Source organism: Camelus ferus, chromosome 8 (genome assembly GCF_009834535.1).
Source record: "Camelus ferus isolate YT-003-E chromosome 8, BCGSAC_Cfer_1.0, whole genome shotgun sequence".
Classification (NCBI taxonomy): domain Eukaryota; kingdom Metazoa; phylum Chordata; class Mammalia; order Artiodactyla; family Camelidae; genus Camelus; species Camelus ferus.
Window position 1 is genome coordinate 15,940,400 of NC_045703.1, and position 19,992 is coordinate 15,960,391.

General features: G+C 37.7%; 1 protein-coding gene across 5 annotated transcripts in view; it reads left to right on the plus strand.

The window, feature by feature from the left end:
• Positions 1-1,020: 1,020 nt before the first annotated feature.
• SENP6 (SUMO specific peptidase 6) overlaps positions 1,021-19,992 on the plus strand; it is a 106,101-nt gene continuing 87,129 nt past the window's right edge. For 4 of the 5 annotated variants that reach the window (XM_032484482.1, XM_032484483.1, XM_032484484.1 and 1 more), the window contains exon 1: positions 1,021-1,150. In XM_032484482.1, coding sequence (XP_032340373.1) covers positions 1,099-1,150 — 52 coding nt within the window. In that variant the 5' untranslated portion in view covers positions 1,021-1,098. The remainder of the gene's footprint in view (positions 1,151-19,992) is intronic. The other variant, XM_032484486.1, reaches the window with a different exon arrangement.

The following is a 19,992-nucleotide window of genomic DNA, read 5'->3' on the forward strand; positions in this document are numbered from 1 at the left end:
CCACAAATCATTTTCTACACGTGACTGCACTGCCTCACTCTACCTTTTCTCTCCAGTTGGCTATGGTTTAAGCTCCAAGGCCTCCTCAAAGGAATGAACTGAGAACATTCCTCAGGCAATCGTGGTCTCACAGAAGCCAAATGCCCCGCCGGCCCGGCTGGGAAGCGCTCAGACACCAGGTCGGCCCCCCGGCCCGCGGAGCTCGCGATTTGGGACGAAACGTGTGTCGGCCGAGCGGGCGCCGCGCTGGGCCGGCGCTACGGAGGGCCGGGCTGCAGGCGCCACGCGGCGGGGCTCGGTGCAGCGCCGCGGCCCGCTCTACCCGCGAGCGAGCCCGGGCTCCTGAGGGGGCGCCGCGCTGGGGGCGGCGGCGGCGGCGGCGGCGGCGGCGGCGGCGGGGCGGGGGCGGGAGCCGGGCGGCCGCAGCAGCGCCCGTGGGGGAGGAGCGGCGGCGGCGGCTGGAGCTGCTGTGGCGACGGACGCGAGGCGGTGGCAGAGGGGACCCACCCCTATCCACATGGACAGTCGCAGAGACCTCGGCTGATGCATTCGCGCCTGGGCGGGGTGGGCGGACGGCCGTAGCGGCGGCGGCGGCGGCTGCAGAAGGAGCGAACGGCCTGGGGGCGCCTGACGGTCGTAGAGACCTCGCCGCCCCGGCGCGGCGGGTGCGGCCATTTTACGGCCCGGGACTTAGGGAGGCGTGTTTGTGTGCTCGCCTTCAGTCTCTCTTCCTGCGGGCTCGCGGCTGAGGGAAGCTTCTCAGGCGGCCTGGGTGGGCGGTGGATGGGGAGTCGCGGGCCGAGAGGCACCGGGCCCGGGAAGCGCCGTCGCCGTCGTCGCCGCTCGCGTTCGCCCGGAGGCGCCTGAGCAGCCCAGGCCGCGGGTCTCGCCGCCCACCAGCCCGCGGATAGGCCCGGGAGCGCCCGGCCTGCTTTTGTGTAGGCCCGTCCGGACGGGGGAGCGCCGCCCGCCTGACGGCCGAGTCCTAGGCCCGCAACCCTGCGGCGGCTACCCTCCTGCGGCGCGGCCCCTCATCCCGGCGAGCGCGGCGGCGGTGTGGGCCATGGATTAAGAAGGCGGCGGCGTGGGAGGAGGAAGATGGCGGCTGGCAAGAGCGACGGCAGCGCAGGGGAGATTACTTTTCTGGAAGGTACAGCTATTTCTGCCCTTGCGGGGGGTGGGTGGGGAGACTGAGGAAAATATGGCCCCCTGGTTCCCGGATATTCAGTTACGGGCGCTGGGTGGGTTTGCGGGGCGGCGGAGGGGCCCGGGGGCGGGGGCTGCGGGAGCGATGGCGGGGAGGGGATGCGGTGCGAGCGCGCTGGGTTCGAGTCCGCCCGGGCGAGGGGCTTGGCGGAGGGCGGGGAGGCCCTAGGGAGTGTCGGTGGTTCCGGCCGCGAGCTGGAGTTGGTGGCTGTCCTTTCACGCGTTTAAGTCTTTGACAGTTTTTGGTGTTTCGGTGGTGGCCTCAGGATGAGAGCGGACTGCACTCGGGTTTTGTTTGGTGTTCATGGAAAGTTTCAAGTTGCTAAGGTTGGGTGAAGTGGGGAGCCAGTCTAAGCGGGGAGGGGAGAGGTAGTTTTCCTGTTTTGTACCCCCCTGGTCTTTATGTTTCGCAGAGCTTCAGGCTTCCTTTTGAAGCCAGCATTCAGATTAGGCCTGACTCTGATAATCTTAACGACATGTGTTCTGCTAAACATCTTTTATAAAATAATTCGAAAAAAAAAAAGAACGAGATTGACAGTGTCAATTTTGGGACAGTCACCAAAGCTAATAAAGTTTGAGTGGTTCCATTTTTATTCAGTTGTGAGGAAAAGTTAAACATTTGCTGTAGATGGACTAAGCCAGTTTTAAGAAAAGCTGTATGTCATTGTTGGGGATGGTGGTAATGGGTGCCAATATTGGCCCTTTGCCTATATATATATATCCCCAAAATACATCTAAATTCATTGTGCTTGTGGACAGGAACTCTAATGCTCATTGCTTAATTTGGCTGTAGGGTCACTGTTTATGCTAGTAATTAGATTTATACATATGTTTGGGGGAACCGGTCCAGTGATTGCTAAAAAAGATGAACTATTCTTTGGATAATTTTGCAAAGATGTTTTTCATACGGAACATGAAGCAATACTTTAAAAAATAATTGGAAAAATTTCTGAATTAAGAAAGTACAACTTAACTGTGGTACCAGGGCCTATAAGAAAGTGTTGAAGAATGATGGATATGCCTTGTTTACAGTTTAGTTAACAACACCTGGAACAGTGCCTGGACCACAGTAGGTACTCAGTCCGTAGTCTAATAAACAAATACGGACTAATAGAGATGAATGGGAAAAGAAATCTTAATTTTCATAATTCTTCTTCATTGAGTATTGCAGAGCAAAAAAAAATTTTTTTTTACCTTCCTATGCATGACAGCCTTTATTTGAAAATGTTGAGAGTTTTATATGAGATTCATAGTAAGAAGATGTGGAAAGCTTGTAAGTTTTTTCTGGCTTCATTTCATATTTCCTCTATTCTACCTCCTTTCTAGTTTGGGCAGAATAGTTACCTGTCAGAGGCTGAGAGTGGTGCAGCTTGTGTTACAGGGGGTGTTATGTGCATTATTTTTTTGTTTTGATACTGGAATCACAAAAGATGGCTTACTGATATAGTCAGTATGCAGATGATTATACCTTTTTTTTTTTTTTTTTTTTCCTGTGGTAGGTTTGGGACTTCTGTAGAGGCTTCTGATTCAGTTTAAACTCTGGCTAGATGAACATAGGAAAGAAAATATAAATAAAGCCAACAGATACAGGGCTGATGTAAATTTAAAATCGTTGCTTTTAGTTTGTTCTAACTTGAGGGTCTATGAATTGCTCTTGGGGATAAATTTGAGATTCACCGTGTCTCCTTCAGCATTCTCATAAAGAAAATGAATGGTACCTTGTTTAGAATATGAGCATAGGATTTCAGTTTTTCATATACTGTACTGAATCTTTTGAAATAAATGGAATGATATTTAGTGTCATTTATTTTTTGTGTGTAGTATTTTGTATATAATTCTTTTGATTCTTTACACTTTCAATGATAAAATACTCCACTATAACTTGCCATAATACATTTTTGATACCATGTTTATGTGTTTTCAAAATGTTTCCCCATAGACCCTTTGGGATATAATATTTAAACATCTACATAGTATACTTTTCCTTACTCTCCAGTAGACTTCTTGAAAAACAAGGTTTTCATTCACTCATCAAATATTTATAGCAGCCTGCTTTGTGCTAGGCATTATACCAAGGTGAATACAGCAGTGCATAAATAGGGTACTTGCCTTCATAGGCCTTAGATTTTAGTGGGAGGGACTTTTCATAAATAAGTAAAAATGAATCCGTTTAGAATTGTCTTACTTCATTTTTTCAGTTTCCTTCTTCACTTTATTTAGGTCTGCTCAGATCTGATAACCTACTTAAAATGCCATACTCACGGGTACAAACAGATGGTATTCCCTTTTACCGTGTTTTATCTTTCATGACAGCACTTTTCATATGATAAATTCATGTCTTCAAGTTTTCCAGCCCTACTAAAATATAAGTAAGCTTCACGAAAACAATGGCTTTCTGTTTTCACCAACATATTTCTTGCACTTGGAACATATTTGTTAATGAAATAAACAAGATGGTAATAGTGTGATAAAGGCTATGGGAGAAATATACAGAGCAGTGGACAAATGGGAAAGCTGTTTTACGTAATGCTAAAGTCAGGAAAGGCCTTCCTAAGGAGGTTAAGGTGTGTTAAGGTAATATCTTAACTGTGGGACTAGAGTATGGCCAAGAGGATAATGCCTGTAGAGGTTCCGAGATGATATAGGATTATGTTTGTTAAACAAAAAGATCATTTTGGCGGAAATGTAGCAAGCAGAGAAAAGAGTGATATGAAAGAGAGGCAGCATATCATTCCAGATCATGAATTTTTATTTCATTCTGAGAAGCAGGACATCATTGAAGAGTTTGGAGCAAAGTAGTTTCAAGATATTTATCTTTTTTAAAAAATCACTTTGCTTATGGAGTGAATTAGAGGAGAGCACAAGTTAAAGCAGGGACGTGAGTTAGAATACTGTAGTAGTCTCAAAGTTGGAGGGGCTTAGGCAAGGATGGTTGCAATGGAGGCTGGGAAGAGGAGTGGATAGATGGGAGATATATTTGGACGCAGAGCTCACAGGACTTGATGTAATGCGTATTGAGAATCAGAGTAAGGGAGGAGTCAAAAATGACTGCTTCGGTTTTGGTTTGAGGTGTTGGGGGTAATTCCATTTACTGAGATGGAGTAGACTGGCAGAGGAATGAGAAGTTAATAAATAGCTCTGCCTTGATGGTAAGTTTGAGATGCTTGTTTGTCATCCATGTTCTAAATGGTGTTTTACATTCTTACAAACTATTAAGTAAAATGCTAATTCCATTTCCTTTTCTGGCTTCATTAGGGAAAAGTAGACCTACTGGCTACTGTTGTATTTTATTTTGTTATATAGTATTACATGAAAGTTGCTTAATTAGACTGCAACTTGTGTTGAATTTTTTTCTTTCCCCTCTGACTTGTTTCTTTCTCTTCTATTTACTTAAGATGTCGTCTTCTACCCCCTTTCCGTTTGTTATAGGTAGTTTGACAGATTTCTCTTTTGTTCATTCATTCAACAAATATTTATTGAGCCACTTTACCTTTTACTTCTACCAATTAATTGCCTCACCAATATTTTCTCCCATTTTTTTTCTGTTTTCCCTTTTGTATATGTGCTTGCGTGTGTGTATTTACTACTTTGTTTTCCTTTTCATTCTGGGCCCTCCTCCTTTGTGAACTTTGTCCACTAGGTTAAAAAGACTGATCTGAACTATTGCAGTGTTGTCCTCTGTATCAGCAAAATTACTTATGTCTCCAAATGAAAAGTATTTTTCATTTCTCCTTAGCCATACTTTATTTTTACATATAAATGCAATTCAGAGCCCAGTCTGTTTGCCACTTTTATTGGGGCCAGTAAATACTTGACAGTATCTCCTGGGCTAAAGCACCACTTCTCCTAAATGATGGGCATTCCATGAATATGAGCAAGGTGTTTAGTGTCAAACTGCTCAGGGGAACACACCACAAAGTTCTTCATTTAGCCCTGCTCCTTCCTCTTTTGATTGTACTACTTTTAGAAACTACGCCATCGTGTCATTCCTTATTTATTCCTTAACTATATGTATTTTCTAGTTGCATCCTAGTTGAGTTGATAAATTCTACTTACTACTTGATTTCATGTGCTCACAAGAAACAGTAGTAGAGTAGAACCTCACTTAGAATGGAAGCAGTTTTCATTAGAAATGCATGGAGAGCATGAATTCAGAAGCCAGAATGCCAGGATTCATCATCTAGCTCTATACTTAACTAGCTGTATGATCTTGAATAGATTACTTAACCTCTTTGTGTTTTCACATCTGTTAAGAAGACAAGGATAATAATTGTAGTTACCTCATAAGGTTGCCATGAAGATTAAATGTGTTAATGTATAGTGAACTCTTAGAACAATTCCAGGCGTGTAATTCCAAGTGCTCTATGTTAGTTGGATTATTGTATTTATTTTCTTAGCAGGCAGAGAAGAAAGAACTTTCTTTTCTTACTTTTCTTCTCTTCATGCTTATCTTGTCTCTTACTTGAATTCTAGTTTTTATTATTCTTCTTTCACTTACTATCTTTCTTTTTCTAGGTATTAGCTGATTGTTGTTGATATTCTATGTTGACTGGTGTAGTGAGAGAGGATAGAGAATGAAGTTATGTATTCCTATGTCTAGATTCCTATAAGTTAATGGCTCCTGTTGCCATTACAAAAGTATGTTGACTGAGGAGATCAAGAAGTATAGAGGGGTTCCGTGATCCAGAGCAAGTTAGCCCTGCAAGCAGAACTGGAGCTTGGGACCTGTCCTGTAGCCATAAAATCCTTCAGCATTTCCTTCCTTCTTTCCTCCCTCCTTCCCTTCTTATCCTCTTGCTTGCCTAGTCTTCTTCTTACCTGCTTTACCTTTGGGAGAGGGCTGGACAAGAGAAGGCTAAATAACAGGGAATGATAAAGCAGCACCCTAAGAGGGGAAAAACGGAAGCCACAGATCTCTTGAAGCCCAACTTCAGAAATTACATTGTCACTTCTGCCACATTTTGTTGGCCAGAAGGCCACAGAGCCAGCCCAGATTAAAGGAGAAGGGAAATAGAACCCAACATTCAGCAGGCAAAGAGTTTGTAGCTGTCTTTAATCTACATAGCCATCTTTCCTCTCCCATGCCTACCTGTTTTTGGGGTTTTTTTGTAATTCTTTCAACAAAGTCATAATATTTCTTAAACTTGAAAATGACAGTTCTTATGAGGTCCAAAAGTTTCTAATTTCCAGACAGTTTAGGAAGCTAAAGAAAGACAGAACAAAATAGACCACACAATTTGTAATTTGTTTCAGAGACATAAATAGTAACATAAATAGTCTTTGGTTTAACTTTTCTTTGATTAGGGACTGATTCAAGAATTTCTGAAACCAGGCAAGCACAAGAAAGAAGAAAAGAGGCAGAATGTTAGAAACTTTTCCTTTCTTTTTTCTTTTCATTTGGTGACGTCTGGGTCGTACTGGAGTCATTATTGCAGTCTTCTTCATATTCATTACCTAACCAATTAGAAAACATGGTCACCACTATTTACAGTATTAAAAATTAAATGTTATCTGAATACAAAACACAACAATTAATCCACAAAGTCAAAGGTAGACTGCTGATCACAATTAAAGCCCGCTTCAGTTGTACACTTAAGTCACATTACTTGGAGTGATGCAACAATGGATGATCCTTGATTGTGAACTACAGATTTTGGTTGCCTGCATCACCTAAAAGACAAAGACAGCAAGTATAGAAAGAAGATAGGGAGTATTCATTTAACGTTAAAAACGGTGTTGCTTTTGGTCCGTTTTTTGGGCTACCTTAGGGTTTTGGACTTCTCAGAGCCTTTTGCATCCTTCACCAAAAATTAGGACCTCTTGTCTCCTGAAGATACAGACTTTCACTACTAAAATTGGAACAGTCCTAGGCAAACTGGGATATGTGGATCCTCTGCCTTGTTCTAAGTCAACAAAAACTACTTTGGGACCACCTGAGACTACAGACTTGAGGAGTAAGACAACAAGCCATATCCTCATCTTGCTTTTGGAGAGTTGTTTTTTTTTTTTTTTTTAATGTATTTCATGCTTGGTTTTGAATATGAGGGATTTTTTTCCTCCCACAGTAATTGCATTACAATCTTTGAAATACAACAGGGAAGAAAAAACAGTGTTGGTGTCCAGTGTATAATAAATGTTCTTTTTTATTTTTTGCAAAGACTGAAGCAATTTTTCAGGACTTGAGGAGCTAGAAATTTCTCAAGACTTGCTTGTAGACCATATGATAACCTTGCTGCCTTTCCTATATTTTTTAATCTGCGAACTTTCTGCCCCCACAACCTCCTACATATGAGTCTGCCACTAAATCTTGGAGACATAATCACCATTACCTCTCTTGACTCTTTCTGTATGGGTACCAACATCTTCTCTGCCTCCAAAATTCCTTTGGCCACTGTTTGGATGAGGTGAGAGTACATATTTTGGCATTTAATCTTTCTTCAGTTCAGGTTGGTCTCCATTCTCTGTTATCATCACAGGAAATACTATCAAAGAATGATTTAGTTTTGTCATAATAGCAATTAAGTTTGAGATTCTTCAGCAGCATTTCCTTCACAGGTTTGAGTAGCAACTCCTGAATCTCCTTTGTCTTCACCGTTTACAGGCTTTATCTATTTTTCAAGTTTATGTTCTTTTAAGTTTATTATGAATCTGTCAATTTTCTTGTTGAATTATGCATTTGCACTTTCAGAATTAAAGTGTTCCATTGATCATCTTATTGAATATTGAATTCCCCTGCCATCTTGGTCGTCTTCTCCCTGTCTGTGGAGCAGAAGAAACATTTGAAGCCACTTGTTCTTGCAGTCATTTCTGAGTTGTTTATTTTCTGACTTTGGAACTTTGTATGCTTGAGATACCTATATTTTTAGAGATTGGGTATTCTGTGTGAAGATGGAACCAACTGCATTACTTTAGGATAAGGTACCACTACTCGATATTTCCATTCCTTAGAAGATCAAGGAGCTTCCAGCAACACCAACAGCACCAAACTGCTGTCTGATGTTGGCCTTGGACAGAACTAACTGATTAAAATGAAGAAGGAGATAAACTGAGAGAACTCTGAATATTGTGGTTTTGGTAGCTCACAAGGAAGCCTAATTTGATATTATTCCTGAGAATTTAATACATTCAGACTTCATCTTGAGATAGTATTGGATAGTCTGTTCGTCTGTCTTCTTTATCAAAGGATAGTTTTTTTAGGTTAGGAATTTGAGAAAAATCACCTCAGCTGGGTGGTTTTTGTGCTTCCTGCAGCATCTGCTGGAGTTATTCAGTGGTAGCTTGGCTGGTCTGGTGGTTCCAAGATAGCTTTATTCAAATGTCTGACTGGCAGGTGTGGGAAGTTGGGCCCATCCTTCTCCATGTAGTCCAAGTCCAGCAGGGTACTCAGACTTGTAACATGGTGGCTTAGAGCTCTAAGAGGCTGCCTTTGGAGAATCTTGACAGATTCTTGAGATATATTGGGGCTTAAGCACTACAGAGCCACCTAAAATTGCTTTATTGAGATTTCCTGTTGTTTGCATTTAATTCTCTCTTTATGTTTTCTTTTGCTGCTTTTTTATTTCTAAATTATAGAAGTTAACTTCTGTCTCAGTGACTCATTTTTAAAAATTGTTTTTATTTTTGTAAAACCTTATTGATGACAGTTTAAAAATTATTAGGAAATATTTCACATCTGTGTGGAATATAAAGAATAATATAACAAAAACTTATGTTCTACTTCCTAGCCTAAAGAAAACATAACTAATACAGTTGAAACAGGGGTAAACCCTTTCCTTTTTTCACTTTCCTGCCTCCTTTCCAGGGGTAACCACCATCCTTAACTTTGTACTTAACATTCCCATACATTTCTTTGTACTTTATATATGTATCTCTGAACCTGTGTATGTGTATACAGATTGTTTTGCATGTTTAAAGTATTTTATAAATCATGTCATACTGTATTCTTTTGTAACTTGCTTTTCATTCTTACAGCATTTGAAAGATTAAATAATGTTGGTAAGAATAACTAGTGCTTTGTTATAGTATGAATATGCTACATTTTTATGCATTTCCCTTTTTGTGGAAATTTAGGTTGTATCTAATTTTTTACTATTAATGTACATTGCTACTATGATTATCTTAGTTGTGTCTTATATTGCTACTATGAACTTTTTTTTTAAAGTAGATTTCTTTGTTCACGTGTATATGTTTCTCTAGGACACAGGTCAGCAAACTTTTTTTGGAAAGGCCTGAATAGTAAATATCTGACACTTTGCAGTCCAGTCTGTCACAGTTACTCAACACTGCCAGTGTAGCAAGAAGGCACTTATAGATAATACATAAGCAAATGAGTGTGGCTGTGTGCCAGAAAAGCTTCATAGACACTGAAATTTGAATTTCGTATGTCATGAAGCGTTATTCTTCTTTTGATTTTTTTTTCTCTCCCCAGCCACTTAAAAATGTAAAAGCCATTCTTAACTCATGGGCCTTATAAAAACAGGCAGCAGATCTGATTTGGCTGGGCCATGCTTTGCTAATATCTGATCTTGGTTATCTCTTAGCAGTGGAATCACGATCATATGCAATTTCAACTTCACCTAAGTGTTGCCAAATTGATCTTCAGAGTGGTTTCACTAGCACGTTTTAAGTTTTCCTGTTTATACACACCATCACGCACTTAATGATGCCTGGTGTTTCAGTTTTTGCCAGTCTGATGGGGTTATCAGATGGTGGTTTGAATTTATAATACTCCAGTGTACAGGGAGGTTGAGCATCTTTATTGCTGTATTTTAAAAAAATCATATATTTTTTCAATTTTCAAAAAATATTGAGGGTCAACCTAGAGTTAATCCCTATTCTATATACTTGTGGTACATGAGTACACTAAACAAAATAAGAGTTTTCTTTTTGTGTTTTTGGGTTATTTTGTATGTGTTCCTCTTTTTTTTTTTTAGATATATATATTTTTATTGTGTTCATCTGTTCTTAATTGCTCATGTCTTGTCCATTTTGTTTTTCTATTGGAATGTTGGGGTTCTTTATACACTGTGGATACTAAACCTTGGTTGAATTATATGAATTGAACATATAACTTACAGAATTATTACTTATCTTATTTTCTAAATGAATGGAATAATTTTATGAACAGAATTTTTAAAATGTAGTCATTTATTGTTTTTTTTCTTAATGTCTTATGCTTTTTGTGATACAAGGAATTCTTTGGTCTTACTGATCCCTTATAGTATAACTTTACTTTTTTTGGTTTTATTAATTACTGTTCATTTTGTTAGCTTTTTGACAGCAAGAAAGTGCCAGTCAGCTATACAGGCTGAGGTAACAAAATTTGAAAATCTATTTGTAGTGTATCTATTCCTTATATTTTCTTTACATTAAAAAATTTTTTAAGACTTTATTAAATGCCTGCAAACCATGTATCTGATAAGGGGTTAATATCCAAAATATATAAAGAACTCATATAACTCAACAGTAAAGAAACCAAATAATCCAATTAAAAATGGACAAAGGACTTGAATAGACTTTTTTTCCAAAGAAGACATACAGATGGCCAATAGACAAATGAAAAGGTGCTCAGTGTCACTAATCATTAGGGAGATGCAAATCAAAACCACCAAGAGATATCACCTCAGGCCTGTTAGAATGGTTATTATGAAAAAGCCAAGAGATGACAAATGCTGGTGAGGATGTGAAGAAAAGGAAACCCTTGTGTACTGTTAGTGGGATTGTAAATTGGTACAGCCTCTATGTAAAACAGTATGGAGGTTCCTCAAAAGACTAAAAATAGAACTACCACATGATCCAGAAATTCTACTTCTGTGAATATATCTGAAGGAAACAAAAACAATATTAAAGAGAGATCTATGCCCCCATTGCTCATAGCAATGTTGTTTATAACAGCCAAGACATGGAAACAACCTAAGGGTCCATGAGTGGAAGAGTGGATTAAGATATTGCGTGGGGTGTGTGTGTATGTAAGTATGTGTATATACACACACAATGGAATGTTACTCAGACATAAAAAGGAAAGAAATCCTGCCATTTGACAACATGGATGGACCCTGAGGGCATTATGCCAAGCGAAATAAGAATACTGTATGATCTCACTTATATGTGGAATCTTAAAAAAAACAAAACGAAAATGAAACAACAGAAAACCCAAACTCATAGAAAAGATCAGATTTGTGGTTACAAGGAGCAGGGCATGGAGGGTAGGGAACTTGGACTACCTTCATTGAAGTTTATCCGTTCTTCGTTTTTTGAAAACCAGTTTTAGGTTTACAGCAAAGTTGAGAGGAAAGTACAGAGATTTCCCATATACCTTCCACCCTCACATGTACATATACTCCACCAATATCAGTATCTCCCATCAGAGTGGTACATTTGCTACAATTGATAACCCTGCATTGACACATGATAACCACTCAGAGGCATAGTTTATGTTACGGATCACTCATTATGTGGTATAGTCTATGGGTTTGGACAAATGAATAATGACATGTATCCATGATTACAGTATCATAGAGAGTATTTTCATGAATCGATACAGTTTCCTTAAATGTTTAGTAGAATTCACCAGTGGATCCATCTGGGCCTGCTGGTTTCTGTTTTGGAAAACGATTAATTACTAATTCAATTTCTTTACTAGATATAAGCCTATTTAGATTGTCTGTTTCTTCTTGGTTTTTTTTTTTTTTTTTTTTGAGTTTTTTTGTTTTTGTATTTGTTTTGGCAATTGTATCTTTTAAGGAATTGATCCATTTCATCTAGGTTACCAGAGTTGGACATGGAGTTTTTTGTAGTATTCCTTTATTAGCGTTTTAATGCCCATGGGATCTCTAGTGATGCCCTTTCATTCATTTCTGATAGTAGTAATCTGTGTTCGCCTTTTTTTCGTAGCCTGGTTAGAGGCTTGTTTGATTTTATCAGTCTTTCCAAAGAAGCAGCTTTGGTTTTGATTTTTTGTTGATTTCCTGTTAAATTTCATTGATTTCTGCTCTAAGTTTTTTCTTTTTTTTTTATTTGCTTACTCTAGATTTAAATTGCTCTTTTTCTAGTTTCCTAAGATAAAAGCTTAGATGGTTTATTGTAGGTCTTTCTTCTTTTTGAATATATGCATTAAATGCTATAAATTTCCCTCTAAGCACTGCTTTTACTACATCTTACAAATTTGGTAAGTTATGTTTTTATTTTCCTTTAGTCTCAAATGTTTTTAAGTTTATCTTGAGATTTCTTCATTGACCCATTTGTTGTTTTTGAAGTGTGTTGTTTAAGCTCCATGTATTTTGGAATTTTCCAGTTAACCTTTCTGGTATTCTAGTTTAATTCTTCTGTGGTCTCAGAACAGACATTGTGTGATTTCTGTCATATAAATTTGTTAAGGTTTGTTTTATGGCTCAGAATGTGGTCTTAGTGAATGTTTCATGTGAGCTAGAGGAAAACTGTTGTTGGATGAAGTAGTCTATAGACGTCAGTTATCTCCACTTGACTGATGGTGTTATTAAGTTCAGCTGTGTCCTTGCTGATTTTCTGCCTTGCTGGATCAGTCTATTTCTGATTCAGGAGTTTTACAGTCTCCAGCTATGACAGTGAATTCATTTATTTTTTCTTGCATTTGTATTAGTTTTTGTCTCACATAATTTGGCACTGCTGCTACGTACATGCATGTTATGGACTGTTATGTCTTGAAGAATTGATCCCTTTAATACAATGTACATGCTCTTCTTTATCCCTAATAACTTTCCTTGCTTTGGCATCTGCTTTGTCTAAAATTAATATAGCTACGTCTGCCTTTTTTTGAGTATTGTTAGTATGGTATTTCTTTCTCCAAGTCTTTACTTCTGTTTTATTTATGGGTTTCTTGTATGTGGTATGTAATTGGGTTTCATTGTTTAATCTGACAATTTTCCATGTTTTATTTGGTACATTTAGAACATTGACATTCAATTTTTTGTTTCTTTTTTTAAATCCTAAGCTTATACATTTATTAAATTCTTTTGAATCTCTAAGTGGCTATAAACAGTTTGTTTTTACGTGTTCATAGCTTAAAGGAATGGGAATATCACAGTTTGTCTGGACTTCTGCCTAGGAAGCCCACCCATGCTACACAGTAGTTTTGTGTTTCCATAATCCAGTCCTAACCTTGCCAGTGCTGTTGGTACCCAGCAAGGGCCCATCCTGCCTGTTACTTTTGATTGTGGTTATTAATATAGTTAGATTCAATTGTAATTATTGATACAGTTGAGTTAATGTCTCCTGCATTTGTTACTGTTTTCTGTTTGTTGCCTTTGCTCTTTTTCCTATTTTTGCCTTCCACTCTTTTTCTGCATTTTGTGTTTTCAGTTGAGCATTTCATGATTCCATTTTCTCTCCTTTCTTTGCATTTCAGTTATACTTCATTAAAAAAAACTTTTAGTGGTTCTCTTAAAGTTTGTAATAGATATTTACAGTTAACTCAAGTTCACTTTAACATTATGCCACTTTCACAGGCAGTATAAGAACCTAACAATAACAAAATGATCTTAATTCCTCCCTCCTGTCCCTTGTATCTTTGCTGTTATTCATTTTACTTTTACATAAGCATATGTATATACACACATAATATATATAAAATAAATATACATAATCAAATACATTGTTGCTGTTATTTTGAACAGTTATCTATTATTAAGGATAAGAAAAATAAGTTTTTATTTTACCTTCACTTATTCCTTCTCTGATACTCTTTCTTGTACGTTCGAGTTTCTGACCTATATCATTTTACTTCCCTCTAAAGAACATTTTTTTTAACGTTTGCAAAAGAGTTCTTGAAAAATAGCAACAAATTCTCTCCATATTTGTCTAAGAAAGTTTTTTTTTTCTTTACTTTTGAAAGATAAATTCACGGGACACAGAATTCCAGAGGGTTTTTCTTGTCTTTTTTTTTTTTTTTCTCAGCACTTCAAATATTTCTCTCCACACTCTTGTTTGCATGATTTCTGAGCAGAAGTCAGATATAATTCTTACCTTTGTTCCTCTATAGGTAGTGTTTCTTTCCCTACCTCTGGCTTCTTTTAGTTTTTTGTTTGTTTGTTTTGATTTTCTGTAGTTTGAAAATGATATGCTTAGGTGTAGTTTTTTAGATTTATTCTGCTGGTGGTCTCTGAGCTTCCTGGATTTGTGATTCAGTGTCTGACATTAATTTGGGGAAATTCTTAGTCATTATTGTTTCAAATACATCTTCTGTTCCTTTCTCTCTTTTCCTTCTGATATTCCTGTTACACGTATGTTACACTTTTTGTAGTTGTCCCATGGTCCTTGGATGTTGTTTCCCTTTTTTCAGTCTTTGTTTTCTTTGCTGTTCAGTTTCGGTTTCTGTTGCTACATACTCAGGTTCAGAAATTCTTTCCTCCATTGCATCCAGTCTGCTAATAAGCTCATCAGAGGCATTCTTTATTTCTGTTACATGTTTTTATCTCTAGCAATTACTTTTGGTTCTTAGGATTTCCATCTCTCTGCTCACATTGCCCTTCTGTTCTTGCCTGCTGTCTACTTTAGCCAGTAGAGCCCGTAGCAGAGTAATCACAACTGTTTAAATTTCCAGCCTGATAATTACAGTATCTATGCCGTGTCTGGTTTTGGTGCTTGTTTTATCTCACCACTTTGTGTTTTTTGCCTTTTAGTATGGCTTGTAATTTTTTTCTTGATATCTGGACATGATATACTGGGTAAAAGGAACTGCTGTAACTAGGCTTTTAGTAATGTGGTGCTAGATGTGGGGTGGAAGGTAAGCATTCTGTAGTCCTGGATTAGGACCGTAGTCCTGGGATTAGGTCTCAGTCTTCAGTTCAGTGAGCCTAGGCCTCTGAACTATGAACTTCGCAAGTGTTTCTCAGTATTTTTCTCTCTTCTTAGATGGGACAGAATGGCTAGAATGGACTGGTGTTAGATATTTCTCTTCTCCCACTTGGAAGGCTAGAGCCAGCTGGACTTGGGTCTGTTGGGGTCTGATAAACTCCAGTAGGTTAGGCTCCAGGTAACTACTTACCCCTGGGGGTGGGCCTTGCTAAGAACAGCGTGATCTGTTTTGTTTCAGAATGGTTCCTTTTTCCCCTCTCCCTGATGGAAGCAGGAGGGGATTTTTCTCCAGTATTTATTGTGAGAACCTGGTCAAGTTCCTGGAGGTGAAACACACAAAAGAGTGGAGCCCCTCCTATGATTGGGCCCCTGTGGAGTTTTTAACCCTCAAACTTGTAAACACTGAACCTCCAGCAGTTTGTCAGTTTACAGTTTAGGTTTTCCTACTCTGGTATTGGATCTTGTGGTAGTTCTAAGTCTAGTACAAAGAATTCCCATATGCCCTTGTTTCCCCAAATATTCACATTTACCGCAATCGCTTTATCATATTCTCTCTTTTTCTAACTGTGTATGTTTATATACACATACTTTTTTTTTCCTTTAAACTATTTGAAAGTAAATTTCAGGCATATTGCTCATTTATCCCTAAAAACTTCATTGTCCTACCTCTTCTTTTTTGAAGAACTATACATTCTTAAATTACTACAGTTAGAAAACTAACATTGATATAATACTGTTACCTAATCTACAGACTTTATTTCAGTTTTTACTAGTTGACCTGAAAATGTTCTTTATAGCAAAAGGAAGGAAAAAGAAAAAGAAAAAACTTCTGGTTCAGGGTCCAATTTAGGATCATTTGCACTTATTAGTTGTGTCTCTTTAGTCTCCTTTAATCTGGAATAGTTTTTCAGTCTTCCTTTTTCCTTGCTTTGACATGTTTAAAGTATACTGGCCAATTACTTTGTAGTTTGGGTTTATCTGATATTTTCTTATGATTAGATTTAGATTGTGTTTTATAAGGGATGGCATAGAAGTGATCTTTTGTCCCATTACTGGTGGATTTAACTTTGATCCTTAGTTAAGCTGGTGTTTGCTAGGTTTCTCCACTGAAAGTACTGTTTTTCCCTTTGTAATTAATAAATATTTCATAGGGAACTACTTTGAGATAATGTTAATAACATATTTCTCATCAGATTTCACCCATTAGTTTTAGCTTCCCCTCATTTACTAGTTTTAGCATTCCTTGATGATGCGTGCCTGAAACAGTTATTATTATAATGGTTCCCAAATGATGATTTTCCAATTTTATCCTTCCTTATACATTTATTGGTTCATGTTCTATTGAATGCATATTCTTAAAAAAAAACAGATTCTTTTCTTTCCTTCAGATACCTACTACCTCCAGTTTTTGAACCCTTTTAGGGTTCTGTACACAAGTAAGTTTCCTTCTTGGCTTGCTTTCCTCACCCCTCGTAGGTATTTTGTCCCCTTGCCTTAACTTTACCAGCTAGGCTCTTCACTACATAGTTAAATAGAACTCTTTATAGCTTATTACAGGGGGAAAGTTATGATGTTTTCTGAAGGTTTTTGCAGTTACTTCTTTCTTTCTATACCTAGTTTGCTAAGAGTTTTTGTTTTGTGGATTACATTCATAATTTTCAAATGTTAACTCTTGCTTTTGGAATAAATCCTACTTAATATATATTAATATACATATTATGTAGTAAATTATTTTTCATAAATATCAGTGTATTTGGTTTACTGGTATCTTATTATTTTAACACCTTTATTATAGTATGATTCCTGTACAGTAAACTACACATATTTCAGGTGTACAATTTGATGAATTTTGATAGATGTATACACCCATGAAACCACCACCCCAATCAAGATAGCTAACATTTCCATCACTCCCCAAGAGGTGCAATTTTCAAATTCCCAATTTATCGCTTCCCATCCCCTTTACTGATGTCTTACTTAGAGTTTTATATCTGTCTTTATGAGAGAGTGCTTGGTACTTTTCCTCCCTTGAATGTCATTGTCAGGTTTGGGATCAGGTATTCTGACTTCATAAAATGAGCTGCAAGTGTTCTTTCTTTTTTTATTTTTCTGGAAAAACTTAGGTAACTTTGCTGCTATTTTTTTAAAGTTTGAAAGAAATTGTAGGAGAAGCCTTCTGGGTCTTGAGTTTTTCTTTACAGAAAGATTTGTTTCTTTTATTGATAAAGCTATGTTCAAAATTTTTTTCTTGTGTCAATATTTGTGCCTTAGTTAACTAAATCCATTCCTACCCATTCATCAAATTTTCTTCTTTCACCAGTTTAGTTATATCTCTCATCTGTTATCTCCTTTCTGGGTTCTTTTTTTTTTCTTATGGGTTTCTGCTTTTTCCTCCTCCTTCCATTTTAGTGGAGAGGTATTGAAAAAAATGTATGTATTTAATTTACAATACTTAACTGGGATCTCTCCTTATTCTTTGTATTTCCTTTCAATTTTGTAAGTAGAGTATAGTGGACATACTTCTCACTCTCATTATTACGAATGTCAACCATATTGAAATGTGGTGATACTTAAGGGCTTTTGAGGGTTTAAAGTTTTTGTCCTTAGTGCAAGTTGCTCTAAAATTTGTTTTTAGAGCTTGCTTGCTTTTTATAATTTATTTTTTCTCATTGTCAGTTATCATTTTCGTGAAGTTATTGTTCTTTCACTTATTAATTTATAGGTTCTAATCTACTGTCAGTTAGGAAATCACATGATTAGACTTGTTAGTATTGCACATACAAAACCCACTTACTTTAGGGCTTACACAATATGATATCTCTTGACTTTTCACGGCCTAGTGGCCTTTTTGGTTAACTTGCCTGACTCAGTGATGGATACTAGCTGCTGGATTAGGAGTCTTTATAGACTAGTAATCATTACAGTTTACTACCTTTTCTGTCTTGGTAATATAACTTACACTTAACCCTGTCTTTTTTTAAAAACACAGGTTCCTTTTACATTCGAATTTTTAAGAAGTTTTGAGGGGTAATAATTTTAGATTTATAGAGAAGTTTCCCAGATGTTGTAGAGAATTTCTGTATACCATTTACCCATCTTCCTCTTATGTTGCCACTTTATATAATCATAGTATGTTTGTCAAAAACTGGGGAATTAACATAGGCATACTGTTACCTAAACTGCAGACTTTACTTGGATTTCACTAGTTATTTTATTAATGTCCTTTTTCTGCTGCAGGGCCCAGTCCAGAATTCCACCTTGCATTTGGTTGTCACGTCTCCTTAGTCCCCTCTGATTGTAACAATTTGTTAATCTCCCCTTGTTTTTCATAATCTTGACAGTTTTAAAGTGTCCTGGCTAGGTGTTTTGTAAAATGTTCCTCAGTTTGGGTTTATCTGATGTGTTCTCATGACTAAACTTGTATTGTGGGTTTTTGGGAAGAAGACCATGGAGCTGAGGTGGCATTTTCATGACTTTATATGAAGTATGCTATGAGACATCACTTTTGATGTTAACTTCGATCACTTGGCTGAGATAGTGATTGTCAGGTTTCTCACTGTCAGTTCACTTTTTTCCTTTTTCTATAGTGGACTCTCTGGAGGTGATTTACCAGGTCCAACATATACTGAAGGGAAAGGGAATTAAGTTCCATCTCTTAGAAGAGAGAGTTTGTACATATATCATTTGGAATTCTTCTGTAAGGAAGATACGTCCCTCCTCCACATTATTTATTTATTCAATTATTTATATCAGCGTGGACTCATGAATATTTTATTTGGGGAGTTATAATTCAATACTGTTGTCATTTATTTTTGCTAAGAAATTGTTCCACCTTTGTTTGGTGATTGGGAGGTACTTTTAGGTTGGCTTCTGTATTCTTTTGACACATCCCATCTTCTTTTAAGAAAAGCACCTTTTTGCTTTCTGGCACTATGCAGTACTTTAGGCTTATCTTGTATTTTTCCTGCCTGATGCCCTAGAATAAGTCATTTCTTCTGGGAGCTCTGGCTCCTCCTAATACTGGAGAATGGTATTTAGAAAGTAAGATCTAGTTTTGGGTATGCTTGTTGCTGCTGCGGTATCACTGCTCCTAGACCTTCTGTGGGGAAAGACCCTTAGCTGTGTATACTAACCCGTGGGACAGCATATACCTATGTTTGTTTCTGTATCTGTTCATCTGTATGTGTATGAAATAAATGTATGAGTTCATACTGGTATCTCTCACTCTAATCTAGCACTACTAGAATGAACAGTTCATTCTAGCTTTCCTCTCTTGATAATTTATAACTTTTTTTTCTGAGAGGGAAACATCTTGCTCCTATTATCTACTCTTTATTTACCTATATTTATAGTATGCATGTAAAGAAGTTTTAGATTTGTTCATGATGGCTTGTTTCCTCCTATTTCATGATATTTTGGGTTGTGAACTCATATTTTTTGAAACTTTTTGAGGCATTGAAATTTTATATTTTTTTAGAGAGGATTTATATTTGATTCTGTTGGTCGTTTTGAAGTGTTGGTGTTTGTTTTTTGCTTTTACAAAGTTTTTTTATTGTGGGAAAATACATATAACATTAAATTTATTGTTTTAACCATTTCCAAGTGTACAAGTGTGGATTGGCATTAAGTATATTCATAATGTTGTGCAACCGTCACCTACTTTCCAGAACTTTTCATCATCCCGGACAAAAACTCTGTACCCATTAAAAAATAACTCTATATTCTCCTCTGCCTCCAGCCCCTAGTAACCTCTCTTCTACTTTCTCTCTGAATTAGCCTGTTCTAGATACCTCACATAAGTGGAATCATATGATATTTGTCCTTCTATGTCTGGCTGATTTTACTCAGTATAATGTTTTCAAGGCTCATCCATGTTGCAGCATGTGTCAGAATTTCATTTCTTTATGGTTGAATAATACTCCTGTGTGTGTGTGTGTGTGTGTGTGTGTGTGTGTG